Raw genomic sequence first — 23,231 nt, forward strand, 5'->3', positions numbered from 1 at the left:
AGTAGCCTCAGAGTAGTCTAGTATTCTCGTTGATTGGCTCCTCATCACGTCTCAACTTACTCCCTACTAGGTAGTACAACTGCGAATCGCGATAATTCAATCAGAGAAGTGTGATTCCTACCCGAGAACTTGCAACCCATCTCCATATCATTGCCCTCCAACTCATTCATAGGGTTGATGATTCAATCCAGTTCGCTTCCGCAGAAGTGACGCCATGCTTGGGAAGCCATCCCCACAACTCGCAACGGCCCGTCCGCGTGGTTGTGATGCGATGTCGCCAATATCTTCGGTAGAACGCCCCATAAGATTGCGCGTTTGAGAAACACCAATTTTAGAGACGGAACTGGGACTGGATTTGACTCGAGGCGCCCTCGGATGCCTCGTGACCCTTGATGATAGGACTCGCAGGGGGCGCAGAGTTTCGAGACCAGGGTATGTAGAGCCAACTGCATAAACTAGTACTGGGTAGTTAGTATCTGCCAACATCTATACCTTGAAATGGCACACTCGCTGACTCTTTATCCCTCAAACTTGAGGTAACCGCCCGCTGAAGCCTCAGAAATGATTTGGGCCAAGATAGAGGTCAGTATGTTAGTAATGCTCTTGTCATGAGTGAATGACATCGTTACTACTGAGTGAGTTGAGGTAGGAAATCAGACTATCACAGACGGAGAGCACCATATAAAGGAAAACAATAGACCATAACTCCTCTCACCAAGGATATTGTATCATCCAACGTCTTTCTACCCAGACTCCACCCAGCTGAAGTCCTCCCCGGCCTGTTTTCACGACCACGGTCTGTGAGGCAGACACATCCTGCAGTAGTAGAAACCTTGGAGGCCCTCCTCGTAGACACTGCCCCCAAAGGACACGGGCGCCTAGAGATACTCTCGTCAAGTTATATATCGTCAGTCCTCCCTGCGCTGCAAGCGTCATGTTGGCATAGAAACCACCACCAGCCTTTCCTTCTTGCAGCGCAATCCCAGTAGACTCGAAGCTCAGCTTCTGGACTTGTCCAATATGACCCCTTCCACTTCCAAGATTTCTTGGCCCACTTCTACTGCCTCCCTCTACGAGCTTCTCAACATCGATACTGACATGAAAAAGTGCCATGCTTCGACGACGAAGAAGGCTCGTTGCCAGAATCCAATCAGCAAAGCCAACTCGGCCCTTATCACTTGTCTCTTGGAGAAAGCAGTTACTCAAGGAAGCTTTTCTGCTGCTCAGGCCACACTCCGAGAAGTCTCTTACTTAATTATGTGTCAGCGTGTCCATCAGAAAGATGGTCCTCCTCATTTGTCAAAGTGGCAGAAAGTCCTTGAGCCCCTTAAAGTGGTGCATATCAAGAATGAAGACAAGGAGGATGCTCTCAAATCCGAGAAAGAAACAGATAATATACCACCAACCGCTCCTGTTACTTCATCGCAACAACAGGTTCAGCTCAAGAGCAATACACCTATATCTATTCCTACTTCTCGTTGCAGATCCCAGCCGTCCCCTTCCACGCCCAAGAAACCGTCCCCAAAGCTCTTACTACCCAAATTACCTTCGCCAAAGAGCCCCAAAGTCGTACATGAGTTCGAAGATTTCTCCCGCCGCCGCTCGACCCTAGAGACTAATAAAGCGATGAAGAAGCTACTTCTTCGCTCCTTGAAGGAGGGGGAGACAAAGAATGGAGGCAACATCTACCTCTATACCTATTCTGAGAGCTACCACGACGCGCATCCCTATATCAAGATAGGCTTTTCTCAAGACGTCAGTAAGCGTATGCGAGGATGGAAATACAAGTGCGGCTACGACGTGAAAGTGCTCGGTGAGTTTCCGGCCGAGCACTACGCCAAGGTTGAGAAAATTGTACATGCTCAGCTCTGGAACCAGAGGAAGCGAGAAAAGGGATGTGCTTGCAACGTTTGCCATCAGGAGTGGTTCAAGGTCGACGCTATGACTGCCTCAAAGATCATTGCCTTATGGACTGGCTGGATGAGACGAGAGCCATATGATGAAGAGGGCAATATCCTGGATAAATGGCGTGTCAGAATTGAGGGCCTTGACATGGCTGATCCTGATTGTTGGGACTTGCTCGTCAAGGGGCTCTTCGATGATGATGTCGAGGAGTCTGAGCTGTCCGAAGGAGATAGCTTTGCATGGTCAAGTGATGAACAGTCCGAGATCTCCGAGGAAGATACTTTTGGAGGTTATGATGCTGACAACCCGAGATTACTTTCACTGGACAGCGAATCTGACGATGAGGCATACGTAGAAGATAATGAACGATAGGGCCACGTATTACAGGACATTTGGCACGATTGTAAGATATGGGTGGCGAATACCGGCATTTTCTAGGAGTTATGATGGTGTTTTCTAAAGCTTTTTCTGATATTAACTATGATACCCTGCAAACCCCCGATGTTCACTTCAACCGCCTCTCATCTAGGCATTAATGAGTTCATATGTGCGTCTTCATAGCCTAGTCGTTAGTCAAGGACTGTGGCTCCAGTGAAAAAAGTCAATCGGGGATTTTAGACCTTCCATGGCATCCCTTCCAAGAGCCCTAGAGACCAAGTCGGTTTCAATGCATCCTGATATGCATCTTCAACTTCTCCCCACAGCCCCTGGAATCCTGACTCGAGCCAACATTTTAGCCAGCGTATTTCCTTTATCAGTTTTGATGTACTAGTCACCTCGTTCGGTGATTCTTCCCCAAACGGTGAAAAGACAAATTGTTTCACCGCTGCCCTGCGCAGTCGTTCGGCTTCTTCATAACGTGATACCATCTGATCTAGTATATTGGTGAGCCCCAACGTCTGTCGAATAGACTGCGTATCCCAGTCAGGAATCTCAACTAAAAGTAGCTTTGCAGCCTGGAACATGACATAGAGAATCTGGTCGTATGTAAGCATTGAACGGCGCAATAGCAGGTCAACGGGCGATTCAAGAAGAATGCCGAAAAAAGACTGCATTGCGTGAAGACAGTTGCGTAAGCATGTTAAAAGATAGACGAATTGAGGAACGCCCTCGTCAGGGTGGCATGCTACGATAATTGCTGGCTCAAAGAGACGCACTAGGAGATATAAACGGTAAAGCTCAAACGTCTGGCCGTATGTTTCAGCATTGCCAATGGGGACTGACTCTGCTAGACGACTCAGATCATTGCGAAAACGGCTTCCAGTTCCTTCGAGAAGGACAGCATATGGGCTTAACAGCGTGCGCTTATGTGGCTCGCCAAAGCTTTTTGAAAGTCTCTCACCCATCTGGACGAACCGAACGATATACTCTATTGAATGATCAGATGGGGTTGCCTGTGCTTGTGAGACAATCTTGAGATAAGTCTCCACGTAGGGTATGTCGAGAGGATTTCGTCGTGATTGTCTTGTTGATACACTAGAAGCTTCTGTTAGAAAAGAAATACTAGCTACTAGTAGACTCACATTGAGAGAACGCAATAAAGCCCTAGAAGAGCCCGTATTTCCTCCAGCAGGTTTGTCATTTGTTCTTTGTCAGATGCGCCTGAGCTCATTGTTCGAGCTGATGACATGTCTTGGGTAATACCCAAGTTATGTGCATAGCCAAGAGCAAGATAGGCCAAATTGGTGACCTGACTATTGTCGATGTGACACCTGTGTGCCCTATGAATCATGAGCATGAATTTCAACACCATGTTACCAACCTACCAAGCAATAATCACCAGGACACCCTGTAGTATGTCCAAGGTCTTGTCTTCCTCGACCATTGCCCTGAAGCTCAGGTATGCGAGTATGTTGCGTCTCGCCTTGGCCACCTCGGTTTCAGATAATGGCGCAGCGGCAATCATTATAGCACGAAATAGAAAAGGACTGCCTTTGTGCAGTGATTCTGCAGTGTGATAACTCCCGACTGTCACGAAGGGGAAATGGGAGGTGAACTGTTCATGGAACAGGCTTAGAACTTGAGCCGCTTGTGGCCATGATAGCCCAAATGGAGCCTGTGGAATGCCCCTATTTGAATTTGTGTTTGTCTGAGTTGGATTCCCGGCAGACCTGTCATATCCCAGTTCTTCCTGGTTGTTATCGCTGTCTCGACCTGGCTGCTGTGCCCGGTTCCTATGGCTTAAAATAGTAAACTCTGGCGAACTATTTGTAACGGCTTGTTCTTGCTCTTCGAAAGTTATAATGTTCATGGTAATCAGCTTTACGTCTCATACAAGTTCGCATCATCATACCCGTTAACGTGGTTAATTCTGCGAGGTCTTCTCAGGCTTCTTGTATTCTGCGGGGAGCAGTCCTTCTTCATAGTCTCACACCTTACTCAGTTACTATGGAAAAATCATAGGCATAGACTAAGAGAGAGAGATACAGTACCTATCGCAAATATGCTTCTCCAGGTTCCCTTCCCGGAAGTGACATTTTGCTTTGACTCTTGCGCAAGGAGCGCACGCTCGTTGTCGGCGAGGTGGGCTGGGATTTCTACCGACCATGGTGGGATTTGTTAATAACAATTGAGTTCTTGAGATTCAAGTCAGCTCGTCGTCGTTCAAAGAAGCCGTCTGACATTACAGTGGCGCAGCCGGGATAAAGATTAGCCCGAAAATGCTCCGGCGGGATAGTCAGAGTTCTCATACTTCGTATGGTATCATTTGGTGTTAGAGGTAGAGTTAACCATTTTCACAAAGTCCCATATCATCATTTCTGTTAGGGAAGAATGGCGCGAAGGAGATTTATGCTCCATCTGCGAAGCGCTTGAATCGAATGGTAATCTTACTCAATTTCATATACACGCAGAGATATATATAATGAGCAAATAAGTGCGCCTCTCGCCTTTATCGATGAGTGCCCTCCCTAACCATCCAGCTCTGGATTGTTGTGGCCAGACCTAGTCCCCTCCCAACAAAGAGGTATCTATTTTCAAAAAGCAATCTTGCTAGGATGCTGATAGCACTTGTTTCCAGAACGCCACCAACAGGAACGAAACCCCCAAATTATCCCTTTCCCTCCAAGAACCCCCAAAGATTCTACTCATCATCCGATATGTCAATGACTGGTGTCGGGGGTGGCCTTGATAGCCTGCTAGCATGCCCATTAACCGAACCTTTAGGCTGTGGTGCTGGTGAATCGTCGTCAGACTCCTCCGGCTCCCATACTGCAGACCACGCACCGTCAGGAGCCACTTTGATGTTTCTTGTCCGAGTGTCGCCATTGCTGATCAGCGAGCGCCTGACTGCCGCAAGATAATCATCCACCAAGAGACTGATTGGACGTGCATCGAGTCCACATATTGGACAACCCCATCTGTCCACCAACGAAGGTTCTTCCCCCTGTTGCTGCGGGCCGCCTCCTTTTTGAGGCTCTTTTCCGCTTCTGGTCCCCAAGAACGTTTCTAGATCAAAACATTCCAAGTGCTTGCATTGGCCGCCCCTGACAGGAACCGCAACCCTCTGCTTACTGAAAGGGTCTGCCAAGGAGATTGGCAGAGTCTCGTCCTGGACGATGATGTCATCTGAATCCGAGGGACGCAAGCGACGTATTATCTTATACCTCGTTTCCTCTGCTGGGAAGTGCCGCGATTGTATAAGGTCGGTAATCGCCCCATGGCTCATTGTCTCCACAATCTCAATCGCCATAAAATGCTTATATCCCGGCTTGGAATTCTGTTCAACAGCGGGATAGCTGATGGTCATCTTGTTCTCGCCCTCAACTAAGAAATCTGTCAACTCCAACGGTTGATCTTTATGAAAATGTTGTTTTCGTCGCAGCTCAAGGGACTTCGAATTCAGGTCAAAAAAAATATGGCTAGGCCAGCATGTTCCAGACATCACCCAATCTGACTCCGATGGTTCAGCTTGTGATTCAGGCTGCACAATCATACGTAGCCGGTAACGACGAGAGCCCTCGGAATAGTAGCAAAATGGAAGACCAATGCTCTCGATTTTCTTTGCTAACTTTTGTATCTGATCTTTTGTCACGCTGAAAGACAAAGACCGCAGTCCCCTTTGAGGCTCAAGGGCTAGAGGTTGGTATACTAGCTGTCTGACGAATTGATAATGTCGAATTTTGCCAGGATTCAAGGGAACACGCCTGGGACTACGTACACCGACATGCTGCAACCCAACCTGAAGTGAGCCATAGCCATACGGGCTAGCTGGATAGTCGGTTTCCGGTATTTGCTGGACGGGCCCAGCCAGTGAATGAGGATAGCTAGCAACTGGCACTTGGTATGCTGGATTTCGTGGCCCAATCGGCTGAGCGGAATAAACATGAGCTGGCGGAGCTGGCATCATGGTATATTGCGATGTAGATGCCCTGCGAGGCGGGTTTAATTGATTGTATGCCATATGAAACTGCGGGGACTGCACAGGCTGGCCATGGTGATATGGGCTCATCTGCGAAACTGGACTCGAGACTTGCGGTGTTCCTGCCAGTTGATGTTGCGGTGCTTGGTTTTCGGTGTATGTCCCGTAAGGGGTAGAAAGCGTCTGGGATGGATGCGCAAACGAGGCTGCTCGTCGTTGTAATAGAGGATTATTCGGCGGTAAAATAGCTGTTCGTGATGGGCCATTCGATGGAATGACGGGAGTGTTAGTCGTAACAGGAGATTCGCGGTTTGGTAGTATCGGGAGCGACCCAGCGCTTGATGACCTGGGTATTGGATGCTGTGGTAACTGGGGAGACTGGTAGGCAGTGGCAAAATGAGGCGACGATGTTGCAGTATCAGTTTGTATGTGGAGGTGATTCGGTCGTCGCGGTCCATGAATCCCGCTGACACTGTTGCCTGTCGAAGGCGGGTGGTTATTAACAGACCTCGGGCTTACCACCCTTGGGTCGCCTACTGAAGGTCTAACAGCGAATGCATCGAAATGAGAGGGGAGAGGAGGAGATGAAGCTGGTGCAGTATGCACGGGATAAGATGGGTTAGTTGTTGTAGGCGGCAGCGATTGATGTCCACGTTGTGCAGCTATATGAGCACTCGAGCCTGCATCTTTTGGCCGCAAGGGTGAGTAGTTTGTCAAAACAGAAAGCGAAGTCTGGGGAAACGTACTGGATGTTGCTCGTTGCGCCGCCGAAATAACGAGATCCCGATATTTCATCGCAATTGCCTCCCTGGCGCGTTTGAGGGTTTCAGGGGGCTCACCGCGAGCCTCGTATGCAACTTCATCTACCCTATCCTGATCAAAAATGGCGTTCATCGCAGCTGCCACAGGACCGTCATTTACGCCAAGGCTCCTGCGGCTCATAGTGAACAGCATAGACTGTAGACCCTTAGCTCGGCAGCGTAGGACGAATGTTAGCTCGGATGCGAGCAAAGGATACTTTCGTGCCTGAACATTTTGTGAGAGCGAATGCCAGATTGTTGCCAGCTGGATGAGAAATGCAGAAATGTCTCTGGCCGCTTCTGTATTGGGGAAAACCCTTGAGAACTCGGCGATGGTACTGGGAAAGTTGGCAAACCATTGCAAATGTGCATGGGACATATGTTCATTCTTCCTAAGAATGGTTTGTGCTACGTCAAAGGCAGCATCCAGCAGGTTTGGCTGCACTAATCCATGGAAGAGCGCATGAATCGGCCCTCTGTTTAAGGACCAAGCACAAAGTGCCTGGTGAAAAGCAATGTAGAAGAAATCCTCGTTTTCGCACGCTTCCGCCAAGATCCTGTATCGCGGTTTCTCAACTGTTTCATTCAGGAGCCCGGCATGGGCAGCTTGTGCCATGCGGATGTCGATCGAGCTGGACCATTTTAGACAGATATTTCGGTCTCTGGAATTCCCCGGATTTGTTGCTTCTTGGACCCGCGGGCGCTTTGCTTGATGATCAATAGCAGTGGGTGGTCTTATATGCTGCCTCGAGTTCGTTTCTAGAGGCGCCCCTGGATTTTGAGGGCGTATTTCTATGTGGGAAAGCGGCGAGGCTGTTGCCTGAGGAGCTTGATCAGCCAACGTAGGACCTGTCGCCGTAGGTTGAATTGTCGCTTGAGTGACGTAGTTTTGCTGTGGCATAGAAGTCCTGGGCTGCAGGGAGATGGCGGCCGTGGAGCTTGGGTAGCTGGTTTTAGTCGCGACGTGTGTCGAGTCGCCTTGGTTCATGTTACTATCAGAGACTGGCCCCCCGGGCCCTGCGCTTCCTACGTGAGCGCTTGGATCGGGATTAGTGCAGTCGGTTTGATTCGAGACATTCGGGCTCGGTGCGTCGGTCAGCGCCGGAGAGGGTAGGACGGTCGAAGCTCTATGAAACCGAGTCAGAAATGTAGGAAAATGTAAGCAACGTCAACGATGGTGGCGATAGTGCGAATCCTAGAAGGAGATGCAAGGCTACGAGACGCAGCCGAGGGTCTGTTGCTTGGCAAAACAACATGCCTGAGAGGATGGGAAGGGTTCTTTGGTTAGGGGAAGATCATATACCTTGCTGGTTCTCCGGCACCTGGTTGTTGTTCGAATGATTGCTCGGTCAGGTGATTATCGCGATGTATGTCATTGTCATCCTGGGTTAGGGGAGCAGCGTCAGACACCTTTCTCTTTTTGTTCCGTTGCCGGGAATTACTGGAGGCTACTGGAGCAAGTCTAGTAGGGTTGGTTGTTGCGGATGGGTCCCCTGTCATCCATGAGCGAGCGCGACCACCAAGGAGGAAATTGACAGTTTGGTTGGAGGAAGCGATCTGTTGAGCATCGGGTGAAGGGATAGCCCGTGACTGATTCGACTTCGAGGTATGTGGCATTTCACAGATGTATGGTGTCATTTTGTATGAAGATCTGGGTCACGATATAGAGTTGCTGCGAAACCTGGGCGCGGAAAACTACTTGAAATCATGCCTCATTCAACGTCGCCGCTTTTTGAAGTAGAGTGCCGCAAAGTCAATCATGTTTCAGCGAAGTGAATTCGCACGATCAAGGCAGCGAGGGTCGTGAATCAACATCGAGAGCGAAGAGGTTGAGGTGAGTGAGGTCAAGACACGACAAACAGCGATATTGTCAACGCAGCTCGACGAGCAAAATCAACCCAATAGCACAGCCTGCGGTGGAAGAAATTTGAGGTCGAAGGAAGGTCGATATCAAGAGCAACAGACTTATCAGAGGGTTGGGTGTGCGTAGGCAGGTAAATAGATGGTTGGAAAGCTGGATGGATGGGGGATGTGTGAATATTGTTGGTTGGAGGCAAGTGGAGAAACCCTGTGGCATCCTCGCCAACAATTAGGTAGGTAGTAGCCCAAGTTCGATAAGTTGCTAATGGGAAAGGTGCAAGCGCAGGCAGTCGAGCCTTCCATGGCAGAAATATTATCGAACAAAGGAAAATACCTACCTAGGTAAGGTACGTTAGTAGGTAGGTCGGTAGGTACCTTGGGTGGCGCCAACCGACCTTACGAAGGAAGGCTTCAGCTACCAACAAACAAACAAACGCAAACAAAGAAATGGGGGGGGGGGGGAGGGGGGGGGGGAGCAAAGTACTTACCCACCTACATCTTGCAGTCTGAGGACGTAGCTGCAGTGAGCCGATATTCAAGTTCTCAAGTGGCTGATAGGTTAGTAGGCACCTACCTTAGTACCTATTATCATGTTTAGTGGAAGTCTCTACCATCGCGGGAGGAGGGATTTTTGGATATATGTTATAGGGAGGAAAGATTGTCTAAGTTATTTTACTATCCTCAACATTCTGCCACATTAGGCTAATATCCATGATATTATTTGATCAAAAATAACCACAACAGTCTTTTCTGTTCACTATCTGATATCCAAAAATGCTCCTCTCCGGTGATAGTACCTATACCTACTAACCTAGGTAGGTACCTAAAAGTATGTTCACAGTTGCGCCTGCATGTCTCAGGCCTACAGCATGAACCAACTTGTTCCAAAATAAATTTATCGACATCTGCACCTTTGAACGCTCTCTTTCTTGTCGAGATGCTCCCCCTTTTAAATGACCAAATCTGAATTTAGGCTACCGCAATGTTGGCTCAGACAGTTGCTTGGCAAAATCATGTTATGTGATTAAGCGCAACTACCTCTAGGTACTAATGGACCCTAGGTTCTTTTTTGCCAGAAAAAAAGTGAGAGAGCGGGGAGAATGTGATGTGATCTTGGCATTGACGTTGGCGTTGACTGGGTTCTCGTTTATTTAAACTCTGGTGAACTAACTTAATAAGGTCCTACGTACTAGGTATGTAGTAGGATGGATTTGTCCATTATCGTACAGCAAAACATTGGATTCGCCATCGGTTAGATTATTTACCTCGAATCGTTGGCTTATGCGCACCGTGTGGAATTCTTTTTCTCACCAGACGACGACGACGACGACGACTTATGTTGCCTTTTGCTTCGACCAGCCAAAAGTCTTGTTGTGCACAAACTGTATTAGTTTGAAAACTTATATGTTACACGACCTGCACCCTGCCTCATTTCCTTACATGAATGGCAAGTGACCGGATGTAGGTTGGCTGGTCGATAACCAAAGCCCCGTGAGTTCGAGAAACACTGTAATTTCCGTTTGTTACAAACCTTCTGCTCATATAAAAGTAGGCCCCTACCACGATTCCGGAGAGCCGCGATCATGCTAACGTTAGTATAGAATATAAGACCGATCAAACAACCCTGTAAGTTGTCATAGCAAGTACATGCCAAGGTTGGCTTTGGCTTATCCTCAAAGGTATCCGTTCTCACCCATGGTTGTAATTCAGCTTGACATGGGTATCAATGGGGCCTGAGTACCTGATTTGAATACCAATAAACAACAGTCAGTTTATTATTGCGCCAGGATCTTTGATTGCACGATAACTACAGAGTGCTAAGTCACGATGGCATTCCTTCCTTTTCTTAAGAGCCATATAGCCCTCATCATTTCCATCTTGAATCTAGGGCCACTAGTGAGCACCGTATGACACAATACATAAGTAGTCAGGTCATATATACTAAGGTACTGTCAACAGATGGAAACAGTTCCTCCCATGCCCCATTCCATATGTCTGAGGTATTCAACAAGTCTGGTGACTCTACAATGCCCGTACTCTTGACTGCCGGTCAACGCAATAAGCTCAATATTCAGCCATATTTGTTTGCATTGTCCGACTTGAGAGCTGGCCCTGACCTTGCATTATCACCAGCTTGCTGCACCGCCAGCATTCGCGACCTGTGTACAATCACTTCATTCTTCAATAATCTTATCTATCTCACCTACTAGTTGGGCTATCCGTCACATTGGGTGATCGCTGCTAAAGGAAGAGACCTCCTGCTCAAAGCCATTAACGCAATATACAAAGTCAAGACAACGATAACCTGCTCCCGCTCATGTCGAGCCCGCTTTGGGTGGCTTCCGCGATATCCTAAAATAGTATCTGTAAAGACTCGACCGCATCACCCAATCCTGGAGGCCCAGGACTGGATTGGCCTGGAGGGGTCGATACACTCCCTGTATGGAATAAAGTGTTTACTACTTCCACCAGCAAGTTAAATCCTATCCCATCACCCATTCTGCTTCTTTCGAACCACTAATTACCGGCATCTTCTCGCCTACTTGATCGACTATTTTAACAATAAACAACCTTGAGTCTTCGGGCGTTTTTGATATGATCGGCCGTGCGTGCTGTGACCTGGCCCCCAGGGAGCTAGAATCAGGGTGCCAAAATAAACTGATCTAAAGACCTGGCAAGATACAATAAACTTGCCCAAGTCTTTTCATCACCTCCATGAGAAAAAAAAACCTCCCCTTGCTGGGTCGCACCAATCGCAGCCTTCCACGCTAAGATACCTAGGCATCTCGCCTTGTCCAGGGACCACGCACTTCCCCAACCACGACAACTGCTCCACCTCAGCAAAGCATTCGTGCCTTAGCGCACCACTCGAGCGCACTATCATAGCGCACCACATCAGCCACGTCCTGGCTTGGTGTCTCCTCAAGCTATTATACCCAACTTACGCATCATCTCCAGCTCTTTCGCTGTGGAGAGTTGAACCGACCGAACCCAGCTCTGGCAATACGGCGACGGAGTATTGGTTCGGTGGATGGCGTACAAGTCAGATATCGTTCTGTTTCCCTTTACGCTACAGACAAGCCTCTCTCTCTTGGCTGGCTACCCGCTGTAACTATCAGGCTCGGTCCCGCGCCACCGTCAGGTTCCGCAGAGTTTCCAACCGCTCTTAAACTGCCACTCCATTCCTCCCTGCACGGCCTCAAACGTCCGACATCAACGCAATCGCCTCAAGCATCACCAGCGCATCGCTTCATCTCATCATGGCCTCACGAGGCGCCAATGAAGGGTCGCCCAAGCCAGAAGTTGGCGACACCTTGATTGTGATACGTATGTTCATCCTCTGGCTTCCGTTCTTTGTCTATAGTATCCTCTGATACTGATTTCGTTTCTCAACCCTGCAGATGATTTCCAGGCTCGAAGCTCCGATGAACTCAGTCTTGCGAAGGGAGACCGAGTTGAACTCATAGAACGAGACGACGAGTTTGGTGATGGATGGTTCCTTGGCCGTCATCTGGTCAACAACAACAATGGGCTCTTTCCTGAAGGTTGGTGCTTAAAACGTTATTATATACCCCACGGCGAGAACATTGAATGACACTTGGCAGTTTACACTAGGCCAGCCCCAAGAAATATTCCCACAAGCACTTTCAGTGCTTCAAAGGCCCAGACTGCTCAGCAAGAACAGGCTTGGGACTCGAGCGCTGATACAGGTACCAAAGAAGAAAACGAGTTGCAGCAACCACAAAATAGGAACCTTGTGACATTACCTCTCAACAACGTCAAATCCGAGCCCTCACTGGTGCCGAGCGAGCCACCTGTGTTGCCCGCCTTGAGCCAACTAACGACTCAGAATCAGGACAGCCCTGTCTTGCATGAAACGCTCACTGTTATTGACGAGCACATTACCGATTTACGATCACCAGCGAGCAACGGCGGACTCCGAGCGATAGCGAACGATTCTGGAAGCGAATACAGCAGTACCCACCCCGACCAGCGAGCATCGTACATTCAAGGTGAAGAGACTGACGAAGAAGAGGAGGGTTTTCATACGCGAGACGAAGTCGAATCGTGGTCTCCCGATGATGTTGCCGAATATCTTTTTACATCGGGAGTCGAAAAGCACCACTGCGAGGTTTTCAGAGACCAAGAGATATCCGGCGAGGTTATTCTCGGTATGGATCAGAGCTCACTGTTCATCAAGGCGTTCGATCTCGGGTCTGTTGGCCGGCGCCTCAAGACTTGGCACAAGATCAAGGCACTTCAGGATGAAGTGAGTAATCAAGGCTCGGAGACACGGCGTACGACGCAAACCTTTGGAAACGATGGTTCAGAAGAAGGCCGTAGGTCTCGGAGCCGAGCAAACACCCTAACCAATCGGCCCACTTCTATTCAGACGAGGCGACTCTCCTTATCACAGAATACGCCGAAGGCATCTCCAACATTTGGAGGATCTCATGCGCAAGAGAGCTCTAACCGCGCTAGTCATATCAAGCGGCCATCCGCGGCATCGATCAGGGAATTGAACCATTCGCGTCGACACTCTTCGTCAACTGACTTTCGCCCGGCTGGCCCTGCGACGGCAAGCCCAGCCGTTCCCGTTCCCAGGATCGCGACGTCGGGTACTTTCCCCGGAAGCGAGACTGCCCATAAAAAGCAGCCATCATTTGACAGAAATTGGACACTAGGCAACGCTTATTCGCAACCACCCCAACGACCCCTTTCTTCAACTGGCCTTCAGGATTTGCTTAGCCCATCGGGAGCAGAAGCACAGGATTCTGGTGTCGACGCCGATCGGGGTTACTTCTCTGGAACAGAGGTGGATGGGAGGAAAAGAAACTTGTTGCGAAAGCGCGACAGCAATGCTGAATCGAGAAAGTCGAGCTATGCCGAAGAGCAAAGGGTTAGAAGCGCCACAGCTATGGCACGACAGTCAAGATTCGGTAGCGTGGGGTCTATTGCGGAAGGGGGTATCTCGTCAGCAGCTCAAAAGTACTACGGTATTCAGTCTGGCGCTCATAGGAGAACTGCGTCAGCCGCTTCGGAATCAACGATGAACATGCCACCACCCAATGACGTTCCTTCACCTACCGTCACCAAACTGGACACTTCGGTCAGTTCCGCTCGCTCAACCGCCTCGCCTATGTCATCGAGACATCAAGGTTTCAACTCGGACTGGCTGTCGTCAATGGTCAACAAACCCATTGCCCTGGCTGGAGGAAAGGGTATGCGGGCCATATCTGATAACCTTAGCCTTGATCGATCGAAGGCGTCAACTCCAACGGACTCAACGAACAAAGACTTCTTGGTCGACTCACCTGCGCGAACCGGCTCGACAACTCCATCGGGTGGAGCAAGTTTCGACCTTGAATCGCCTGACACTGCCAAGAGTCCCAGTACTCCTGTAACCCAGGTCAACAAGAAGGCTGGCAAGAAGGGCAAGAAAGAAACGAGCGCATACACCCGTGGGCTGCTCAAAATTTCGCCAAAAGAAGCAAGCAAAGATGCCGATTATAGTGGTTGGATGAGGAAGAAGAGTTCCAACCTCATGACAACCTGGAAGCCTCGTTTCTTTGTTCTCAAGGGCCGGCGGCTGGCATATTATTACTCAGAAGATGACGACCAGGAAAAGGGACTTATCGATATCTCGTTTCATCGAGTTCTACCAGCAGACAATGAAAAACTTACAGGTCTTCATGCTACGATCACAAGCCTTGGAGGTCAGTCAATGCCCGCATCCCAGAATGGCGATGATGACTTGGAGAAGGGAGATGACTCTATCTTCATCTTCAAGCTGGTTCCTCCCCGAGCTGGTCTGTCCAGGGCTGTGAACTTCACAAAGCCAACCGTTCACTACTTCGCTGTTCCCAATTTAAAGCAAGGCCGTCTATGGATGGCGGCCTTAATGAAGGCGACAATTGATCGAGATGATACGAAGCCCATTACTACGACGTACCAGCAAAAGACAATTTCTCTTTCTAAAGCCAAGCAGATGCGTCATCGCCCACCGGCTCTGATGAACCTCGACGAAGGGACCGAAGAGGACGCCGGCACGGCCCGAAAGGAAGCCAACGGCTTGGGAATATCATACGACGAAGCTGACAGTGGTGTTTCTGGCGTCGACAAACTCGCGGGTCAAAAGGCTGAAGAAGCCAAGTCAAACCTTGAGTCCGAGAAAGAGCAAGAGAACCCACAGACAGCTTGATCGATGTCATGCACACGACATTGCTTACAATTTTCTTTTAATTGGTGTGAGGCGTATCTGGTCTTTCCCTTAACAAACCTTCCCTTACACATTTTCCTACCCCCCTTCTCATATAGAAGCTTAATCCTTTTCTTTTTACTTGATACCTCCGGCGCAGGGGAAAACTGGAAATCTCAATAAGATATGGTGATGAAACAAACAGACGTGGATGGAATGCAATGCAATGGCAAGTGGAGGAGAATCTCAGCTCATCCCTTTGGTAGTGGATATGCACGGGCCGAGACTGGCGAACAAGAACGAACAAGAATGTCATGTTACAAGAGACAATGATGATGAGCACGGCTTTTGTTACTGGCATTTTTACAAACATGAAGGCTTAAGGATGATTTGCTGAGCTGGAGAAAATGAGCGTCCCTCTGGACGGCGTACGCGCTGGTGGCTTAAAATCTTGTTTTTCTTGTGCTCGCCATGTGACCAAAAATCTTTTTATTTGAGTGACACAAACCTATTGCAATCGAGAGCCACCTGGACCGCACGGATGATTTCTGTTGAGCAGAGAATCCGGATTGAGATGGGGGGCACGTGCAGTTAAGCTCTGAGGTTCACATAGTCTCACGCGGATGGGTTGAATGCAGAAAAATGTTACATGAATATCGAATTGGATAAGACGATCGCTTGCTCTAGAGGTATATGAGACAAGAGAAGAAAGGGGCATCGATGGCCCCAACAAGAAACTCCATGTACCTTTTTGGATCAAGCTTCTTGGCTCGACATGAGACCCTATCATGAAAAGAATGCCCTAAAGCATAAAGGGTCCTTTGCTTTGGGACGTCATAGTCTTGGTAAAATAAGTCCAGCGCCCCTGGGTCGTATCCGTCGTTAGACCATCCAAACGCCATGAAAAGCATTGTACCTTACTCTAGTATTCCACTACCTCTTTCTAATCCTCGCGATATCCTTGAACTTGACTCTGGTCAATCCAGAGGTGACAGCTCGGTGACTGTAACAGCAACATCCAACCACGGTCTCAAACCTTCTGGTTCATACCCGTCAGTAGCTGCCGAATGGATTTCATGAGGTGCAGCTCAATCCCTTCGAAGTTGCCAACAGCCTCACCTTCACCGGGTGGTGGAACAATGCTAGCGTCAGCTATGCCTAAAACTCGGTCAATAGCGGACAGCGTGACAGCCTCCGCTTTGGCTTCGCCAAGCTTAGGGTTGAGAGCTTTGACCGAGACATCCTTGAAGCCATTAATGGACGCCAGGACTTTGGCATCAAAGAAAGGCATCGTCTCGGCAGCAGAAGGGGAGCCAGAAGAGGCGGGTCCAGGTGTGGGACTCTTTGATTTCATGTAGGCATCAACAACCTGGCGGATTCCTTTCATGCAAATCGTCTCCATTTTGTCGTTCTCGGTCGCCTCTTTTTTAAGGCCGATGCAGCGATTGAGTGCTGACATGACAATCCCTTCGGCTTTGGGGTTACGAGCCTTCTTAAGGTTTTCGATCAGGCCACTTTTCAGCTTGACAACCGCAGCGAGCAACTTGGGCTCGATGGCATAGCGGGCTGTGGGAGACGCTGCTGAAACCGATGGGGTGCGGTTCACAGGAGTGGCAGGCTGTTGTTGCGTCTGTGGCGGTCCTGTTCCAGGCACAGTCTTCGCAGCAGCAGTCAGAGGCACTGAGGGGTGGGGATGGTGCTGCTGCTGCTGCTGCGCAAGGGGTGCACCAGCAGGAACAGCTGTGACATTGGCGTGCCCTTCCTCACTCTTGATCGATGTGTTTGCTGGTGGTGGTGGCCGTGGTGCGTATGGGGAGCTGTAGGTACCCGGCGGGGGCACCCCAAGCTGTGGGCGCGCAGGGGCTGGCGGAGGTCCGTAACCTGGTGGTAGCTGTGCTGGTGCCGGCGGTTGTGATGCCACCGCTACTGGAGCTGGTTGACCAGGCGTTGGTGGTGATGCAGACGCACCATATGGCTGCGGTGGCCGCCCTGGCTGCGTCTGCTGTGCCGCATATGTTGGCATATGATAACCAGGAGGTGCTTGGCCAGGGGGGTAGCCAGTAGCTCCAGGTGCCATATGTTGGGCATTATAGGCATACGGGGCTGGATATTGACCATACGCGTGTGCTGCTGCACGATCTGGTGACGATGCCTTTCTCTTCTTTCCAGCATCGAGTTCGACACCTGGAACACGAGACCAAAGGTTCGTAGTCTCATCTTTTCTGAAAGCCTCATTTCCAATAAGATTATGGCGCACACTGCTTTCCCAACCTTTCGTTTCTGTATGGAAGTAGAACCAGGGGTATCTCTGACAAATGCGCTTGTATATCTGTTTGAGCGTAAGACCGTCCGGTCCAGCCGCGGTAAGCGTTTCGTCGATAAGCACACCATAGTTCTTGTTTGGCTTTTGGAGCTGTTCTTCGGTGTAGTCCTCGATCTTGAGCTCCAAGGGAGGAGATTTTGGGCGAGTCTTTTTTTCCTTCTTCTCTCTTGCTCGCCTCTCTGCATCTGAACCTTCAGCACCGTCCTCCCGAGGCTTGCGAGGTTTGTACTTGCGTTTTTCTGGTCTCTCCGAGGATCCTTCCGGTAAAGGATGTTTTCGGGGCCGTCCGACTTTACGTTTGATCGGCGGCTCTACTGGAGGTGCCTGCGGCAAGGTCTTCTTGGCCATCTCTTGCTGTTGCTTCTTCAGCAGCCGCTGCTCCCGTTTTGACATAATGCCATTCTTGGGTGGCCTGCCAGGTCCCCTCTTTTTGGGTACTTGAGGCATCAAATGTCCTTGATGCGGATCAAGCATGCCATCCTGCTTCAATCCGGATTCTGCCCCTGCAATTGTCATGTCATCGATGTCCATGTCCATATCCATGTCCATGTCCATTTCTGCATCCATTTCTGCATCCATTTCACCATCTGCCTCGTCTTCCATCTCAGCTTCAGGCTTGGCCTCCTTTTCTTGGACTGTCTCCAATGTTTGGATGGCTGCTGGCTGCTCGGCTTCTGCTTCTCCTTCAGCCTCAGCATCATCTTCATCGCCGTCGCCAAAGTCGGGAGACTCAGGTGGGCTGGCCACATCAGACAATTCATCGCTCGTGTCCTGAATATCGCCGTTACCATGTGCAGACTCAAAATCGAAACTCATCTCTTTTCCGCCTTGGGCGTGTCGCTTTTTAAGGGCCATGGCGGGTTCTTCCTCGATATCCTCCTCGGCACCCGTTCGGCCCCTCTCAACTCCATTGATGAGAAACCGGAAGTCGACGTCTTTTATCTGCAATCGATCGCCGCATCGCAGGACGAGCTTTTCACGATTGTAGTGCACATCCTCACAAAAGAACCCATTCTTGTGAAGGGGTATAGCTTCGAAGACACCCATGTCTTGATTGTATGCGATTTTCAAATGCTCCCGGGAAATTGCTTTCGTCTTCGAGGCAATATTTGGACCTGGTGAGTGAATACCAATGAACGGAACATGGTACGGCGAGGGACGCAGAGAGCCCAAATCAACTGCTGCGGCGCCAGGCGTATGAGAAACATATTGTCGGTTAGAAATCATGTTTTCCTGAGCTTGTGCAGCAGCTTCATCCAAGTCGTGCTGTGATGACCCCTGTGTACTCGTCTTACGCCTTTTTGTAGGCCGCGGGTTTTCCCCAGTATCTGATTCGGGACCCAGCATGCCTCCCTCCTCACTGACATAGGATTTGCTGAACTTGCTTCGATCTGGGCGTATCGGGGAAGGTGGTGGGAGACCTAGGTGTACGTTCTCTTCAGTACGTCGCCGATACTCTTCGGCACGTCTTTCGTCACGGCGTGCCTGCTCCAATGCACGCTGATCTCGTCCAATTATGACAGCATAGGTGGTCATCTGAAACACACTGTCGGCAAATTCAATACGTGCAAAGGATTCAAGGGCCTTGTGAGAATCTGTTGGGCGCGTCGAATTTGTCGGGGCAATGCCTTGGAAAGACTCGTCTAACGGGTTAGGCAAAGTGACTTGAGCTGGTGTGACTGTGGGAGGTGGTGACATGGCTGTGGCGGCCCCTGACATTGTAGCCAGTGCCATCATCATGTAAGCGTGCTGGTTGATGGTAGGCATCGATGTTGCAGCATAAGGAGTCGACGGCGCAAACTGTTCTCCCAAGTTGTCGGTCTGCATCTGTAGCTGCAAGGGTGTAGATTGTTGAGCTTGATCAACATTTAATGTTGCAGCCGCATCGCGAGGGGTTGAGGCGTCAAGCATGGTGTGATCACCAGAGTTAACATTCACATGGACCGAGGCCGCGGTATCAGATGGCATCTCCGGATGTTGCTGTGATGTTGATGTGGTAGTATTAGCAGCTGTGGGAGGAGCGTTCGGGACGCCGTGAGTCGAGGCCGGCGTAGATGGTGAAGGTCGAGAGTCTGACACTTTCGCTGGGGCAGAAGATGCTGATTCTTGGTTAGGGGTTGCGGCCTTTGGTGCAAGAGCAGCCGAAGGTTCTTCGGGCGAATGATTCAATGCGACTGTTGGAGGAAGAGCAGATGCAGTTGGGACGATGGCAGTCGAGGGAGGCGCGGGAGTGGATGTGGAAGTTGAGTTTGAAGGGTTGGCAGTCTTGGCCATAGTCGAGGAGGAAGAAATCTCAGCAGAGTTTCCGTTAGAATTTGAGCTCCAAGTTTGAGTTGGGGCAGAAGCAGAAGCAGAAGCAGAAGCAGAAGGCGCTGGGAGTTTGGCCGGTGCCGAGTCAGCAACTTTTGAATCGCGGTTTTCGTCGTTGCTCGTCGGTGAATGCAAAGTCGCGTTTATCTTTGTCGCAGATGGGGTGGTGGTCACATTTGATGGCGTCGCAGCTGGTGAGGACGCAGCGTGTGTTTGTGCTTGTGTTCTTGTTTCTGTTTCTGTTTCTGTTGATGTCGTTGTCACGGTCCTAGATGCGACAGCCTGGGTATCTTTGTCGGCACCCAGGCTGTTCTGCAGGCCATTCAGGCCAGCAATGGACGAAGTCATCGCTGCTCGTACGACCAGCTCCTTCGTCACTTCGCCCTCACCTCAGGGTGTAATCCAGAAGGTATCGCCGTTGGCTGGAGACGGGGAAAATAAAAGGTTCAAGCGGGCGAGGCTTTCTGGGTCCTTTGAGCCGCGATAACTGAGATGGTCAGGGCGGGCGAGGCTGCACGTTTTGATAGGTCAGCTGAGGGGCTTCCTTTCCTCACGGACCCCGAGTCTCCTCTTACTTGCTAGATTGGCGGTTGACCGCGATGTTTTGCGCCGCTAGTACACTTTGGGCAATCAGGAAGTCGCAATCACGAATATGACCTTGTTGGGTTGCACTTTCCCAGGCATTTACTTTTGTAAAGGATTGAAGGCGCCAGTTTCGATATTGTTTGAACAAAAGGCAGGCAGAGAAAGACGAAAACTACCTTTGTAAGGCAGATGAGTCTGATAAGGAAGCGTGACCTCAGGCAAAGAAAGACCTTACTGCGTACTCCCTTGAGTGAGGTACATACACGTACATGGTGGTACGTGAGTTCTTTCCCCGCGCTGTCGGCCACCTTGGTACCTTCATAGGTACCTAGTACCTGAGTTGTAGGAATTATCCTTACTGTTCGGAACCATACTAGAGATCTCTGGGCACTAAGGTACCTATAATGGAATGCTTCAATTTTCGTACCTGGGTAAACAAAAGGCGATCTTATTCATTTTGCCGAATCCTCAATAATAAAAAATGTACATATTCAATGTCACTCAGATCTAGACCCACTTTGTGTCCTTACCTAGTACCTATGAGTGGCTTGTAGTTTAGTTATTGTGTTCAAAGACTTAAGGTTACCAATTCTAGCCAACCTATCATGTTGTATCGTACAGTGGGACTCTCATTTTTGTATATGACAATTTAGTTGGGGCAGTAATGTAACCTTCTGCGTTTTCCTCTACTGCAACCAGCCTACCCTGTTGCTCAGTGTATTAAGGCTATCAGAACATAGGTAGGCATTTCGATGAGCATTGCGAAATTCCTATCCCGAATCAATCGGTGTTCTTAAAACCATTCAATTGAACGATGAAACGTGGCCCCTTCGCTCGGAAGTACGTATCAACATTTAAAAATGACAACCCAACGAGTTGCATTCAGAAACTGTAGGTATAGAGTTAAATTATATAGTCATTAATTGTAACGCATGACTAGTATATCGAGAGGCCTGTCGAGGCTCACGACTTCACAAAATATTCAGAGCAAAGCTCATCATCAACTAACATGAATAGTATAGCAATTTATAGTCAAACTACGCCCAACAGATCGAACACCACATAACAGACTCCGGAGGCATTTTCGATACTGGGTACTAGCATAGGTATAGTTTCTACAATATAGACTATCCTTTAATGTTCTCATACCGAGGAAAGCTGATGCCATACCGTCCGAGAAGGAACAAAACGCCATGCGAAATGCGTATTCATAAGGTCTTCGTAGCATAAAGCGAAAGCGCCAAAATTTAGTGAAGCAGGGCCTCATGCTCGGTTGAAAATGCGCGGTGCGAGTATCGCTTTGTCAATCGTTCCGAAAGACGATACGCTCCATGGCAGAGCATGCCCGCAAAGAACCCCACAGCATCGTTCCTGAAAGCGAGAATTCCAGCAGTGGTCATGAGCATGACAGTCCATCTCTCCAGACGCTCATCATCTGAAAGATCGCGTTGTCGACGGGGCCCCTGACCTGCAGCCGTGTTCCATAAGTCGGAGGCTCCTTGGTTGAGACTGTTGCCCACTTTAGCAAGCTCGAGACCAGCTGCTATCACCATGATGCCAAGAAGACTCTTGGGGTAGTGCTTCAAGAGATCTACGAGAGTTTCGCCAAACATAAGCCCCAGTGCTAGCTTGAAAGCTCCCAGTACGATGATGCTGGAGCCGCTTCGAGCCCCGAAGCGATATTGGGCGGCTAACCCCCCGGCACCATGGCAGACAGGCATACTTCCGAACCAGGTGCTGCTCAAGTTCATCAGCGCAACGCTGATTCCGATGGATGTCACCGAGGGAGCAGGAAGTTCAGGTAGAAGATCCTGGGATAGTGCACTGACGGCGACGATAGAATTGAGCGTGGTCAGAGGCAGTTGTCCAATGGCCATCCACAGGGCAGGCGAATCACCCTTTCCGACCCAGTGCGGCATGACAAAGCGAGGGTGCCAAGCATAAAGCCACGGGAGGCTCTCGTGAGAAATAGCGACCTGTATAAAGGCGAATGAAATGGCGAGTAGAAAGAAGATCAAAGCATAGGGGAACCGGGAGAGGTTTTGTGTGCCAATTAGAACAAGGAAGGCGATCAAAGCCCACACGCAGTTATCGAGAGCTGGATGGCCCCAGTGCAGGGGCTGAAGCAGAGAAGATCCGGCGCCGAGGATCAACGAGAGGCCTGCTCCCAACTGAATACCCTTTACTACTGGGAGTGGTACAACACGGACAACCCCCTTCAGGAGGCCCGTAACACTCATGATGAGTACGGCAGCGCCAACCCATTGGCCTGCAGCCGTGACGACACCCATAGGAGAGGCATTTTGGATGACTGCTGAGGCAATAGCCTATACAGTAACACATGAGGTAAGCCCTAATGTAATTTGACACGAATATGTTGCTCGGATGCTTACCTTCATGGGCTGGACAGGTAAAGGAATACCATAGAATACGCCAGTGAGGATATTGAACAAGCCCGTAAACACCAGCGTACTTCCCAAATCGATGGATCCTTGTGCGGCCAAGGCAATCATCAAAGGCAGCAAGGTGCCAAGATCGCCCAGTGATCCCGATATCTCAGCCCATGGCGCTGTCCGTAGAGTCGTGAAGTTGTTGCGGTTGAGACGCCGTAAATCTTTCGCCCACGAAGGTGCCATCTCATGTGCGTTCAACAGTTGTTATTGGGAATACGTGGTACTGACTTGGCGCTCGGTCATCACTATTCAATCTTGAACTTGTGATCAGACAGACCAGGGGGGTGGTGGGTGTTAGGTACTAGATAGGTTGGCTGTATATCCCAAGGTCTCGGCCTAAGGTATGTGTAGTATTGGGTGCTGACAGGAATAGAATGGTTAGGATGATTAGTGAACGGTTATCGAGCAGGGTCCAATTAATAATGACGACGATCTA

General features: G+C 49.7%; 6 protein-coding genes across 6 annotated transcripts; 2 read left to right on the forward strand and 4 right to left on the reverse strand.

The window, feature by feature from the left end:
• Window positions 1-1,020: 1,020 nt before the first annotated feature.
• On the forward strand, window positions 1,021-2,277 carry FPRO_08009 (uncharacterized protein; the record flags this gene model as incomplete). The annotated part of the gene is made up of 1 exon (XM_031233873.1): window positions 1,021-2,277. One exon carries the CDS (start codon window positions 1,021-1,023, stop codon window positions 2,275-2,277), a length of 1,257 nt encoding a protein of 418 aa, XP_031083666.1.
• A 242-nt stretch (window positions 2,278-2,519) lies between these two features.
• On the reverse strand, window positions 2,520-4,156 carry FPRO_08008 (uncharacterized protein; the record flags this gene model as incomplete). Its single annotated transcript, XM_031233874.1, has 3 exons — window positions 2,520-3,381; window positions 3,429-3,626; window positions 3,672-4,156. The coding sequence occupies 3 exons, from the start codon at window positions 4,154-4,156 to the stop codon at window positions 2,520-2,522; spliced, it is 1,545 nt and encodes a 514-aa protein (XP_031083667.1).
• An 831-nt stretch (window positions 4,157-4,987) lies between these two features.
• On the reverse strand, window positions 4,988-8,682 carry FPRO_08007 (uncharacterized protein; the record flags this gene model as incomplete). The annotated part of the gene is made up of 3 exons (XM_031233875.1): window positions 4,988-6,951; window positions 7,012-8,192; window positions 8,369-8,682. 3 exons carry the CDS (start codon window positions 8,680-8,682, stop codon window positions 4,988-4,990), a joined length of 3,459 nt encoding a protein of 1,152 aa, XP_031083668.1.
• Window positions 8,683-12,185: 3,503 nt separating this feature from the next.
• On the forward strand, window positions 12,186-15,127 carry FPRO_08006 (uncharacterized protein; the record flags this gene model as incomplete). The annotated part of the gene is made up of 3 exons (XM_031233876.1): window positions 12,186-12,252; window positions 12,327-12,470; window positions 12,531-15,127. 3 exons carry the CDS (start codon window positions 12,186-12,188, stop codon window positions 15,125-15,127), a joined length of 2,808 nt encoding a protein of 935 aa, XP_031083669.1.
• Window positions 15,128-16,154: 1,027 nt separating this feature from the next.
• FPRO_08005 (uncharacterized protein) lies at window positions 16,155-20,105 on the reverse strand (the record flags this gene model as incomplete). Its single annotated transcript, XM_031233877.1, has 1 exon — window positions 16,155-20,105. The coding sequence occupies one exon, from the start codon at window positions 20,103-20,105 to the stop codon at window positions 16,155-16,157; it is 3,951 nt and encodes a 1,316-aa protein (XP_031083670.1).
• Window positions 20,106-21,589: 1,484 nt separating this feature from the next.
• FPRO_08004 (uncharacterized protein) lies at window positions 21,590-22,978 on the reverse strand (the record flags this gene model as incomplete). Its single annotated transcript, XM_031233878.1, has 2 exons — window positions 21,590-22,669; window positions 22,736-22,978. 2 exons carry the CDS (start codon window positions 22,976-22,978, stop codon window positions 21,590-21,592), a joined length of 1,323 nt encoding a protein of 440 aa, XP_031083671.1.
• Window positions 22,979-23,231: the final 253 nt, after the last annotated feature.

Source organism: Fusarium proliferatum (assembly GCF_900067095.1).
Source record: "Fusarium proliferatum ET1 genome assembly, contig: FPRO_scaffold007, whole genome shotgun sequence".
Lineage (NCBI taxonomy): Eukaryota > Fungi > Ascomycota > Sordariomycetes > Hypocreales > Nectriaceae > Fusarium > Fusarium proliferatum.